The sequence below is a fragment of the Bombus pascuorum genome, chromosome 14 (assembly GCF_905332965.1).
Source record: "Bombus pascuorum chromosome 14, iyBomPasc1.1, whole genome shotgun sequence".
NCBI lineage: Eukaryota > Metazoa > Arthropoda > Insecta > Hymenoptera > Apidae > Bombus > Bombus pascuorum.
The window spans coordinates 7,582,919-7,596,215 of record NC_083501.1 but is presented as its reverse complement, the minus strand read 5'-3'; the positions used below and the strand labels follow the sequence as shown (position 1 = coordinate 7,596,215).

General features: G+C 35.7%; 1 protein-coding gene across 1 annotated transcript; it reads right to left on the bottom strand.

Moving 5' to 3' along the window:
• Positions 1 to 1,679: 1,679 nt before the first annotated feature.
• On the bottom strand, positions 1,680 to 12,400 carry LOC132914141 (uncharacterized). Its single transcript, XM_060972979.1, has 18 exons — positions 12,072 to 12,400; positions 11,757 to 11,885; positions 11,509 to 11,662; positions 11,004 to 11,380; positions 10,750 to 10,921; positions 10,475 to 10,665; positions 10,246 to 10,390; positions 9,888 to 10,186; positions 9,380 to 9,458; positions 8,993 to 9,204; positions 8,461 to 8,586; positions 8,221 to 8,380; positions 7,568 to 7,956; positions 7,315 to 7,486; positions 7,036 to 7,226; positions 3,282 to 3,426; positions 2,880 to 3,207; positions 1,680 to 2,586 (listed from the first exon to the last, which is right to left on the bottom strand). The coding sequence occupies exons 1-17, from the start codon at positions 12,288 to 12,290 to the stop codon at positions 2,888 to 2,890; spliced, it is 3,480 nt and encodes a 1,159-aa protein (XP_060828962.1). The 5' UTR covers positions 12,291 to 12,400; the 3' UTR covers positions 1,680 to 2,586; positions 2,880 to 2,887.
• Between the last annotated feature and the right edge of the window lie 897 nt (positions 12,401 to 13,297).

The following is a 13,297-nucleotide window of genomic DNA, read 5'->3' as shown; positions in this document are numbered from 1 at the left end:
AACATACTTTGTTTGAACATCAGATGCCAGCCAAAATTTAATTCCGAATTTGTCAAGTTTATTCGGTAAATATTGCGTAAACCTGCATCTGGCTTTGGTTGGGAAAATTTGCTCGTCTATTGTAATGTTTGCACCGGGTTTATAGCAATTCTGGCTGTTTTCAATAAACTTATCCCATACGGTTGATATTAGTGCAAATTTGTCATTTTTCAAACGTTGACTTCTATCATCTTTCTTGTCAAATCGAATAAATTTCAATATTTCAACAAACTCATTCCGACTCATTGTGCTGAAAAAGAAGCTTGGTCCCCATTTTGTATTTCACAAATATGAAAGTTTCAAATTTTTCGCTTCATATGCTCCCCTTGCGTACAATATTCCAAGGAATGCTTTTAATTTTGTTTCTGTAAGGGTTCATTTTTTACCCAAAACTCGAGAGGCTTCTGATTCGGTGCAAGATATTATACGTTACAACATATAGCTGTCAATTAATAGGGAAAATGCGCTAATTACTTTATCTTTCATGATATTTCGTTTTGCATATCCTGTGGGGCCGGATGTGTCTTCGAATATATTATGCAAGGATAATCTCCCAGAAACTGACCCTTCTTGAATTCTTTTCCACTTGGTTCCGTCTGCGGCAATTTCATTTGAACTAGCTTGTACACCGAGTACGTCTTCTTTTGCATACATTCAAAATGTTCTCTGGCTTACTTTCTAAACATTCCTTTTCTTTGCCATTAATGTCACTATTACTGTTATCACTACAAATTTCAATTTCTTTTTCCCCTGGTTCAATTCCTTCATACTCGGAGAATTCACTATCCTCGATATCAGAGAATTCATTATCCTCGATATCAGAGCATTCCATTGGTATGTTTTTCAGTTTTTGCAACAATTCGGATGCTTCCAATTGTTTATTCATTTTCAAGGTTTGTACAATATTGCTTTATAAAACGAGAAATCAGGTCTTATTCCAACGACTGTGCTCTACAGAATGACCGATCAATTTGACTAGTACTGGTATAAGTAATCATGATACAAAATTATTTTTATTTTAAATGAATAGAACAAAATTAAAGTTTATTATATTATTCCTTTAGCTATCCCTGAAAAAGTCATTACATCATTACGGAGAAAAAATATAACATGAAGTAGAAATTTAAAAATAAAGTTATCAAACCAGTCAGTTTGACTGGTGTGGTAGTTGTAGTGTTAATTAAGTATTATCCTAGTGTACACATATGATAAATTTGCAAATTTATTTTTCTCGGAAACAAACCGTCTTGTGAATAAATTTTATTCTACATTTCTGACTTATTTTCACATGTAGAGTAATCTGATTATTTACTTCTACCTAGTCTGGAATTAGTAATGTTCAAAAAAACTTTATATATGTGTTTCTATGACTCGAAAGATCTTGACAATTCCGTGAGAATGATGTCTTGATTTCTGATTCCTGATAGTTCGAAAACGAAGTATACATATATACGTGATTAGCGGTAACAGGTTTAATCCTAAAGAGAAACTTATCAAACAAAATCTTTGACATCATTATTATTGAATAACGATGTCTTATTCTAATTTGCAATACCACGAACACACTGTATTTTGATTTTAAAGCTTTATGATCACTGGATAATTTAATATATCTTTCTTTGAATAAGATAGGTTATGAATTCAAAATTGTACTTCATATTTATAAATGTATATGATTATAATATTTAAAGAAATACTCTTTATTTAAAAAATAATGTTAATTATAATCCATATATATTTCACAATAATATAAGTGTTACGTCCTGTCATCTAAGCATATGTTCTAATCCATCCTTCGGCCAAGATGCTCAACAGCTGTTTTAGCATATTTGCTCGGACGCACAATATTCAATATAATCCCAAGGACTATGGGAACAAATCACTATAGTCCATTCTTATTCACACATCTTTTAATCGGTACGACAATTTCTTTTTTAACGACTTCCATCTTCATCCTAAGATACTACTTGTAGAATTATTTTGCAGACTTACTAAAACGATCGAAACCAATTCGAGTAATCGTTGTTGCATCGAGACTGTATTACTTAGTGAGGTTAAATTTAAATAATGTAAATCCAACGACACTCTTGCCTGGCTATTTATACTATATTTTCAAATATGCAAACATCGTTTATACACTAGAATTAACACGACGTCTTGAAGTTTTTGGCGTGACAGCCAATTTTTTTCATCCTGGTCTAATAAGCACTGGAATCTGGAAAAGTGTCCCGCCTCCACTTCTTGGGGATTACATTTTTTGCTGAACACATTTTCCAAAATAACCGAACAGGGCGCGCTAACAACGATACATCTTGCAGTGTCCAGTGGAGTTAGTGGGATTTCTAGTAAATATTTTTCGCATTGTCGTGTAAGAAAAACTTGCCACAATTTTTTGTTTACAAATAGCATTTCTTAAAAAACGATATCATTTATTGCTACATATCATTAATTTTAGGTAACCGAACTTCCTCGCGGGATAAAGAATCCATCTCAAGGTAAAAAGTTTTAGGACTCAGCGAAACCATGGTGAAACTGCAACCATAAGATCTAAAAATATAAAAGTTCACATAAACATATTTTATTAATCTATGTATTTAAAAGCCGCAAATTTTCTGTAATTAAAGGGCTTCTAATTGGTTAAACTTTTTGTACGAATGATTTATATTTAATTATCCCGCGAAGTGATAATCGAGAAATAGTAATACGTTTCTCATGTTTTATTTATATATTCTAATTTCATCAAAGAAAAAAAGGATTACCGCATCTTATTGTACTTGTAATTTGTATTAAAAATATCCGCTAATATTTACAGTTCTTTGAAAATATTAATAAATACTTACTTATGGGTTTAATGTTTCACTGTCTTTCGGACTGATGGTTCAGGAAACAATCTTTCCCATTCTCGCATTCTTTCAGGGAAGAATTCAGTTTTCATCGATGGATGAAGATTCAACTCCAAGAAATTGTTTTGCTCGGGTACAAATTTGTCCCACCTTACATTCTTCAGTTGACCATCGTGTTTAGGAATCGGTTCGCCATTTATAGCGAAATTTGACCATATGCTGGTAGAAATTTCCACCATAGAGATCTCTGGTGCGTCGCTGTTGAAGTATGGGAAGCGGCTTTTTATGAAGAAAAGATACTGCAGATCGTCCTGATGACATACACCTGAAGGACACATAAAACGTTTAAAATATGGTCCTCATTGTGTTTCTAAACAAATGAAAACTAATCAGTTTTACCATATGGTGTAGTAGCGTTCAACATATAAAAGCTATATCGTCCTTGGAATGCAAATTTATAAAAGTATACCGGCAATTTCGAATGCGTGGCCAATAATCTGGCTGCTCGGTACATAGGGTATGTAATTATAGAATCACAGTATATCTGAAAAAGATTTGATATTTTTTTTATGATTTCAATGGAAAACAAGTTATAATTAAAGGATAGAGAGAATTTGATACGTGCTTCACCGAGCTTCTTGCCGTTGGCTGTGTTAATTGGCTGATCGTTGAAGTAGAATTTCCATAATTCTCTACTAATGTAATTCGATCGCGACGTATTACGTTCGTACATAAATACGATCGGAGCGAGAGTATTCCAATTATTGCTCAACTCAGGGTACACAGAATTACCTTCTTGTGTTGCATTTTCATAATCTGCGCAATTTAATGAAACAATTGGATATGCTCAATTTTCATATCTTTATAATATATTTATGCAAAATATCTTAATTCGAATACTCACAAGCAATTATACCGGCAAATTCTTCTTCCGTAACTCCCATCATTAAAGGAACCTGATAGAATCTCTCTTGCTTTATCGCGTCGTACGGTTGTACGGATAAGAACCTTTCAACACCGGGAACTTTCGGTTCTACAGCGGGTGTCCACAACAAAATGGGAGTTTCGTACCAATCCTGTTAAAAAAATGACATGATTGATACTTACACTTGCTAAGATTTTTATATGCCAGGTTTATATTGGTATATAAAACGTACGAATAAGGAACCCAACGTGGCTATAAAGTTTTCTACAGGTTTCGACCGCAAGCATTCTACCATAGCACTGGTCGAGTCAGTAGTGCAATTCAATAGTCGTGCCTGCTTCTGAACCAGTTGGATTTGCCCATGTTGCGATATTCCCGAATAAACTTCTAGTCCTATAGCCGAAGAACTCATCAGGATACCTCTGTGAAATAGATTTCGGGACATCGGTGACACCATATGCAACATTATACTGAAACTTCCTGCACTATCACCGCATAGAGTGACAGAGTTTGGATTGCCACCAAAGGCAGCGATGTTTCTTTGAACCCAACGGAAAGCTGCAACTTGGTCCTTCAGACCCATGTTACCTGGTGCTGCAGCATCACCGGTACTCAAGAAACCTGAAATAATTTCAATTTATGTTTTCATGTAATCAGTCAAATAAGTTTCAATCCAAGTAATAGGAGTGGATTGATTCATCATATTTTAATTGAGGAGCTTTCTACTTCTAAGGAGCTTCCTAATCCTAAGAAAATTCGAATCGAGTAAATTGATAGCTTTGGCAGGAAGGTCCTTAATTATTTCCTTGATTTATTTCAAATTACCTAACGCCCCAAGGCGATAATTTATTGTAACCAAAACAATATCTTTATCCAACAGATACTGTGGTCCAAAGTTGATACTTTGTCCTGAGAAACTGTAAAAACCTCCTGGATGTATGAAGATTATTACCGGTCTCGATACGTTCTCGCTTTTACACGGTAGCTAGAATTGTAAATGGATCTTAATGCAAAGATTCTAAAATCATTTAACTATGCACGTTAATTTGGTATAATTCGCTACCTACTTTGGTAGTATACACGTTTAGACGTAGACAATCTTCCGATACTAGTGTGCCATTAGGTTGAGGACAACTGGGTCCTTCTTCGGTTGCGTCGAAAACATTATGCCAATCTTTCGCTGGGATTGGAGGCTATACAGTAATTTAAAAACACGAAATAACAAATATAACGCACATATCATAACAGTTTTATCTATCATATAATTAATGAAAGTTATCAACTATGTAGTTAAGAATTACGCAATTTGTGCTTAATCTCTTAGGATGTGCGAAATTGGTAAAATTACTTATGTATATTGTATCGTGAAAATGAAATAATTTGTAGGGCTTGTTAAAAATGATTCAGTGCCATAATATCGCGAATGCGCTGAACTAAGGAAGCTTGTTAAAACATTCTTCGAGTAATTGTACGTGACATTAATGAAAATACCTTGTCTCGATTTCCATGTCCTACATTTTGCAAATTATGCTTTTAGAAACTGTTTCTACACTCTTTATACAAGGATAACGCATAAGTTAACGCTGACGTAAAATAACAACCAGTTAAAGGATTTCTTACCTGGAAACGTTGGGATCCAACAGGTGGTTCGCCATATCTTATACCACGGAACGAATAAATTTCTCTTCCAAGTCTAGAAGTCAAAATAGACCCACGAATTTTTCCAATTGGAGCAGTGACCAAAGGTTGTTCCGCGGTCGACTGTTGAGCGAGAGCAAGGCCAGCGATACAAAGAAGAAATACCGGAATGCCTCTCATCTTAGAACTCGCAGCTTACTGCTTTGCTTGTTGGAACTTTCTTCTCTTTGGACGAAGAAGCAAATTGATAAGATCAAGTCAATTCGGTTAGCCAATTTCAACGGTGTTCGTGCGAGCACTGTAGTATCAGCTGACAAATGCGCACATTTTATACGATCAGCTTTGAGGAAAATGAGTGGGGAAACCCGGTTTCCTTTCTGAGCAATATAATCTTCAATAAACTTCCACACCCTTTATTAGTCAATCAAGCCAACCATAATATTTCTTGATTAACATGTTGTATTTATTAATATTTTTATCTTTTAATTGCATGAATTTTTGTTATAGTAATCGCTATATTATGTAAACTGTCTCTCTAATAATAAATGTATCGTTGCAAAAAATCAATATTATAAATGTTGTGAACTCAACACTCATAGCATGAAAAATCAAACAAACGATAGCGAATATGCTTCGACAAACAGATAGTTATGTTCATATTATCGCAACAAGGTTCCACGATTCGTAACTTCCAAATTATCAAAAGGAAAAGATCAAAAAATACTCGGCTGTTAATGAAAATTTGAAGTTCACATAAACGTATATTTTTGACCTATGTATCTAAAAGCCGCGAATTTTCTGTCATTAAAACGCTTTGAATTCGTTAAACTTTCTGTACGAGTAATTTATATTAAATTATATACAGCAATGCTATTAAGAAAAAGAAATAATAAGATATTTCTCATATTTCATTTACCATACACATTCTAAGTTTATTGAGAAAAATAATAATAGCCATTGATTTTCACTCGCGTAATGTTCATCGCAGTTGAGATTTAGGGTGCAGGGAACAATCTTTCCCATTCTCGCATTCTTTCAGGAAAGAACTCAGTTTTGATCGATGGATGAAGATTCAGCTCCAGGAAATTGTTATGCTCGGGTACCAATCTACCCCATCTTACATTCCTGAGTTGACCATCGTGTTTACGGATAGGTTCGCCATTTATAACAAAGTTCGACCATATGCTGGTCGAAATTTCCACCATAGGGATCTCTGGTGCGTCGCTATTGAAATATGGGAAGCGGCTCTTTATGAAGAAAAGATACTGCAGATCGTCATGATGACATACACCTGAGGGACACGTAAAAAGTTTAAAATATGGTCCTCACTGAGTTTCCAGACAAATGAAGAGTAAACAGTTTTACCATATGGTGTAGTGGCGTTCAACATATAAAAGCTGTATCGTCCTTGGAACGAAAATTTATAAAAGTATACCGGCAATTTCGAATACGTAGCGAATAACTTGATTGCTCGGTACATAGGAAATTTAGTTATAGCATCACCATATATCTGAAAAAGATTTGATATTTTTTTATGATTTCAATGGGAAAGAAATTACAATTAGAGCACGAAGAGAATTTAATACGTACATCACCGAGCTTTCTGTAGCTAGCCGAGCTAAGTGGCTGATCGTTGAAATAGAATTTCCGTAATTCCCTACTAACGTAATTCGATCGCGATGTATTACGTTCGTACATAAATATGATCGGAGCCAGAGTATTCCAATTATCGTTCAACTCAGGGTACCGAGAATTACCTCTTAATGTGGCATTTTCATACACTGCGCAATTCAATAAAACAATTGGATATACTCAATTTTCATATCTTTATAATATATTTATGTAAAATATCTTAATTCGAATACTCACAAGCAGCTATACCTCCAAATTCGTCTTCCGTAACTCCCATCATTAAAGGAACTTGGTAGAATCTTCCCTGCTTTATCGCGTCGTATGGCTGTTCAGACAGGAACCTTTCGACACCAGCAACTGCCGGTTCCACAGCTGGTGACCAGAGCACAATGGGATTTCCACGCCAATCCTGTCAAAAATATAATATCATTAATGTTCCTAGTTGTTCAGATTTTTACACGTTGGATCTATATTGTTATATGAAACGCACATATAAGTCGCGTAATGTGTCTGTGAAGTTTTCTGCAGGTTTTGAGCGGAAACAGCGCACCATAGCACTAGTCGAATCAGTAGGGCAATCCAATAATCGTGCCTGTCTTTGAGCTAGCTGCATTTGTCCATGTTGCGATATTCCGGAATAAACATTTAGTTTTATAGCCGAAGAACTCATCGCGATAGCTCTGTGGAAAAGATTGCGAGACATTGGAGACACCAAATGCAACATAATACTGAAACTTCCTGCACTATAACCGCATAGAGTGACGGAGTTTGGATTGCCACCAAAAGCAGCGATGTTTCTTTGAACCCAATGGAAAGCTGCGACTTGGTCCTTTAGACCCATATTACCTGGTGCTGCACTGTCACCGGTATTCAAGAAACCTGAAATAATTCGAATTTGTTTTAGCAAATTCCTAACGCGGGTAAATTGACTTTGTACGTTTAATTGTGGAGCTTTTTCGAAAACAAGGTCTGTAAGACGAAATGAGGTATAGCAAATTGTAAAGGAAATTCGGTTTGTATTAGTAATTATTTCTTTTTATATTTACGAAATAAGTAACAATTTCGTAATAATTTAATCATTCTTTAATTTCAAATCTTTTCACAAAGCTCCCGCAATTACTTCTCTGATTTATTTCAAGTTACCTAACGTCCCGAGACGATAATTAATTGTAACCAAAACGATATCTTTATCCAACAGATACTGTGGCCCGAAGTTTATACTTTGTCCTGAGAAACCATTAAAGCCACCTGGATGTATGAAGATCATTACTGGTCTCGATACATCTTCGTTTCTACAGGGTAGCTAGAATTGGAAATGTATCCTTGTTCTAAAATTGTTTAACTGCGCATGGTATATTTATATGCGTGATATATAGTGCCTACTTTGGTGGTGTACACGTTTAGGCGCAGACAATCTTCTGATTGTTGTATGCCGTTAGCATGGGGGCAACTGGGTCCTTCTTCGGTTGCGTCGAAAACGTTTTGCCAATCTTTCGCTGGGATTGGAGGCTATACAGTAATTTAAAAACATGAAATAAAACGCGCATATGATAATAGTTTCATCAACTATGCAATTAACGAAAGGGGTATTATGCAATTTATTGTTAATCTCTTAAGATGTACGAAATTGATAGCTTTACTTCTGCAAATTGTATCGTGAAAATGAGATAATTTGTATGCCGGCTGGTTAAAAATGATTCAGTGGCATAATATCGCGAATGCGCTAAAATAAGGAAGCTTGTTAAAACATTCTTCGAGTAATTGTACGTGGCATTAATGAAAATACCCAGTCTCGATTTTCACGTCTTACGTTTTGCAAACTAAGCTTTTAGAAACTGTTCCTACGCTCTTTATACAAGGATAAGGCATAAGTTAACGCTGACGTAAAATAACAACCATTTAAAGGATTTTTTACCTGGAAACGTTGGGATCCAACAGGTGGTTCGCCATATCTTATACCACGGAACGAATAAATTTCTTTTCCGAGCCTAGAGGTCAAAATAGACCCACGAATTTTCCCAATTGGAGCACTGACCAACGGTTGTTCAGTGATCGACTGTTGAGCGACAGCGAGGCCGATGACACAAACAAGAAATACCAAAACGCCTCTCATCTTAGAACTCGCAGCTTACTTTTTTGTTTGTCGGAAATTCCTTCTCTTTGGACGAAGAAGCAGATTGATGAAAACAAGTCAATTAGCTGACATAGACCGTACTCGTACAGGTACCGGAATAACCAAGTAGGCAAAAGCGAACAATTTATACGTGAGCAACGAGGTAAATAAGTGGGGAACTCCAAGTGCCTTTCTGGGAAATATCATCTTTTGTGAACTCCCACATAGGGGCGCACTTTATTTGTCGTTGAAAATATCCATAATATTTCTTGACCAACAATAAGTGCATTTATTAATACCAATTCTTGCCTTTTAATTACATGCGCATGTCACATCATTATAACTTAGTATCGCTATACTATAGTATATATGTATATATAAATATCGGACTATCTTTCCAATAACAGATTTATCATTGCAAAAAGTAACGATATTACAAACGTTGTGAACTCAAACCTTGTGACATAAGCGCCAAACAAAAGATAACAAATAAAGGCATGAATATTTACAACAACTAATTATATACAGATTGAAGATTCTTCAGATTCGTATCTTTGGTATTACCAAATAGGAAGAGAAGGATATTTCATCATGAATATCAATAATGATCTATATGTTTATTAAATTGCTTCGAAACACTTAAAACAAAATTAATAGTCTTAAAGAGAATCATTCGAACTTTACATCGTTATGTTGCTTTGTTCTGTGATGCAGCAGATAGAGGAAATAATTTTTCCCATTCTTGCATTCTATCAGGATAGAAACCAGTCTTCATGGTAGGATTCAAGTTGATATCCAAGTAGTTATTTTTCTCGGTTTCAAACCTGTTCCACGTTATATTCATACCATTTGGAATGGGTTGACCAGTTTGTACAAAGCTGGACCACATAGATGTGTACAATTCCACCATAGGAGTTTCAGGTGCAGTTTTATTGAAATATGGAAATTTACTCTTTATGTAGTATAAATATTGCAAATCATCTTGATGCTCGATGCCTAGAATTATAAGAAAACAGCGTAATCAATCGTTCAACTTGATCATCGAGTGAACTTACCATAGGGTGTCATAGCATTCCACATTATAAAGCTATAACGGCCTTGATAAGTAAATTTATAAAAATACACCGGAGCTTTGGAGTTTTCAGCTATTAGCTTCGCCCCAAGATATTGTGGAAATATAATTACGCTGTCCGCATAGAGCTGCAAATTGATTTTACAATTTCTTTGATTATCAGTATTGACGATGAATTTGTTAAATAAAAAGAGTAATTTAGCAGTTCATACATGAGCAAGACCATTTCTGTTAGACGAACCGAGTGGTTCGTCATTCAAATAAAACTTCCGCAATTCTGTACTAATATTTTTCGATCTTGGCGTGTTACGTTCGTACATGAAACTAATCGGTGCTACGTGATACCAATTCTCGTCCATATTTCGGTATATATTGCCATTGTTTCTGGTAATATTTTCGAACACTAAAAGAAACAAGCGATCCGTAATTAGGGAAGAGCTTCGATTCTTTTATAATTGTGATTCAATTTAACAACTACGCGACTTACTGACGACCGTCCCACCAAGTTCATCTTTCGTTACTCCTAATATGACTGGGACTTGAGAAAACTTTCCTTGTTGAATAAGATCGATGGGTTGAGCTGGTAGAAATCGTTCCATTCCTGGAACTTCCGGTTCTACGACGGGTTTCCAGAGCACAGTTGGATCTTTGTACCATTCCTGGAATGTAAGAAGTATTAAACATCTCTAAGTATCTACTAAATTATAAGAAAGAAATCATTTCTCTTAGATATAAACTAACTAAAAATTCAGGTATAGTCTTGGTAAAGTTTGCTACAGGCTTTGATCTAAGACAAGCCAACATATCTTCGGTGCTGTTAATGGGACAATTCAAAAGTTTCGCTTGTTTTTCTGCGATATCTCTTTGGTGGGTTGGATAAGGTTCCGTGAGTAACAGAGAGCCACTCATAACGATCGCCCTTTGAAATAGATTTTTGGACATTGGTGATAACAAGTGCAAGAAAGTACTGAGCCCTCCGACGCTGCAGCCGCTGATGGTCACGGAGTTTGGATCTCCTCCGAAAGCAATGATGTTCCTTTGAATCCAACGAAGCGCTATTACCTGATCTTTCAAACCTAGATTTCCTGGAGCCAGTGAATCGCCTGTTGCTATAAAACCTATGAAATCCATATTTATACATTTTATATATCCGTGGGCAGAATAGAAGAATAAATAATTGGAAAGAATAGAAGGAAAATGATAATTGGTATATCGTGTGTTATAAATGCCTAGATGCCTAAATTACCTAACGTGGCAAGGCGATAATTCACAGTAACCAAAACGATATCATGGTCCAGCAAATATTCGGGACCATAGTTGTGAGCGGAAGACTGGTAGAAACTGCCTGGATGGAAGAATACCAATACTGGCAATGATACATTTTCGTTTTTCGAAGGCAGCTGCAACGTTTAAACAATTATATTCCATAAATATACATTTTATATCTTGATCAATTAAACACGTTGTAGACGAGCCAGAATAAGTAAGACATACTCTTTTAGTATAGACACTTAAAAACAAGCAATCTTCAGACATTAGGTCGGTATGGTCCACATTTGGACATGCAGGACCTTCTTCGGAGGCATCGAAAACATCGTTCCAATCTGCTGCTGGAGTGGCAACCTGTATTGTGAGAAACTTGTAAGGATTATTCCCACCGATGTGCCATAAATACTCGCAAAAAGGAAATACGCGAAGTACTCTTTGTTTGCATAGTTGAAGGCTGACGATAAGTTTGACAAATGTCCACGAACGAGGATGTTTCCAGGATTAATAAAATTACGATAGAGGCAAGAATGAGAAACTCACCTGAAAACGTCGTTCTCCTGTGGGAGGCTCGGCATATCTCACGCCACGGAAGGAATAAATCTCCTTTCCGAGCCTTGAAGTTAGAATAGTGCCACGGATTTTTCCAATTGGCGCTACCGCTTCCGGATGTGCCGTGCAATATAAAACGTTACCGATTCCGATGATATAAAACAAAATCAGTAGCTTCATCTTTTCGTTTGACAGTAATTCTTTTCTCATGAATATCGCTGTTTCCGTGAACGAGGAAAATCAGTCAGCTAAATTATTGGGTGGTTACTCATATAGCCGATGATTAAGAGACACTACAGGCTAAGAAAGAAAGAAGAACGTTTTATACTCTGGTTGAAGGGAAAAAGCTACCAATAATTATCTTAATATATTCAGTCGCCCATCTGTTCCTTGATAATGCGTAATTAAATACCGCTAAGTTATTAAATGTCAGTAAAAATATTTAGCAACATTTATAATGTGAAAAATATAAAATCGCAGACTACGTGGACTCATCGGTGATGAAAAATTGGAAAAATTGAACATAAAAATATTTATTGGTAAAATAACTAATAGTTGTACCCGCACGTATATCCGTATTTTCAAACTACTTTTCCTTATTTACTGTAATTCATTTTTATACAAATATGTGTATTGCGATATTATAGAGTTACATAACTATCTGCTATTGCATATAAGTGATAAGATAGAATAAACGAATGAATCATCAATTGTCTGTATTATTATTACGCCTTTAGTTTTGGAAAACAATACGAAAAACACATGGAAGATTGGGCACTTCTTAAAAATGTGCCCTTTTTTACTCTGTTACGCCACGAGGCTTAGTATAGATCGTATTTCTAACAGCATCGCAGGTCGTCTTAAATAAAAAAAATAAGAAAAATATACAATGTATCGACGAGCGCATAATTGTTGTCAAGCAGCGAGTTCCAGAAACGTCGATTTCGGTTCATTAATTTATTTAAACAAAGCAGGTGGCCTACCTGCACGAGCAGTGACGTGATCTGAGCGTAGTGGGGGTTGTCTCCCCGCGAAGACAAAGAATTGATCTAAGGGCAGTCAGTCTCATTTGAAGATTCAAACGACATACATCGAGAGGTTTGACGATTGAAAATAAAGTCGCTTAGTCTAACGAATTCATTGAAGGATATCGTAAAGTCGAGTCGAATTTCTGTAACGCATTAACTGTATTCATCGCGAAATAATTCGTGACGCTT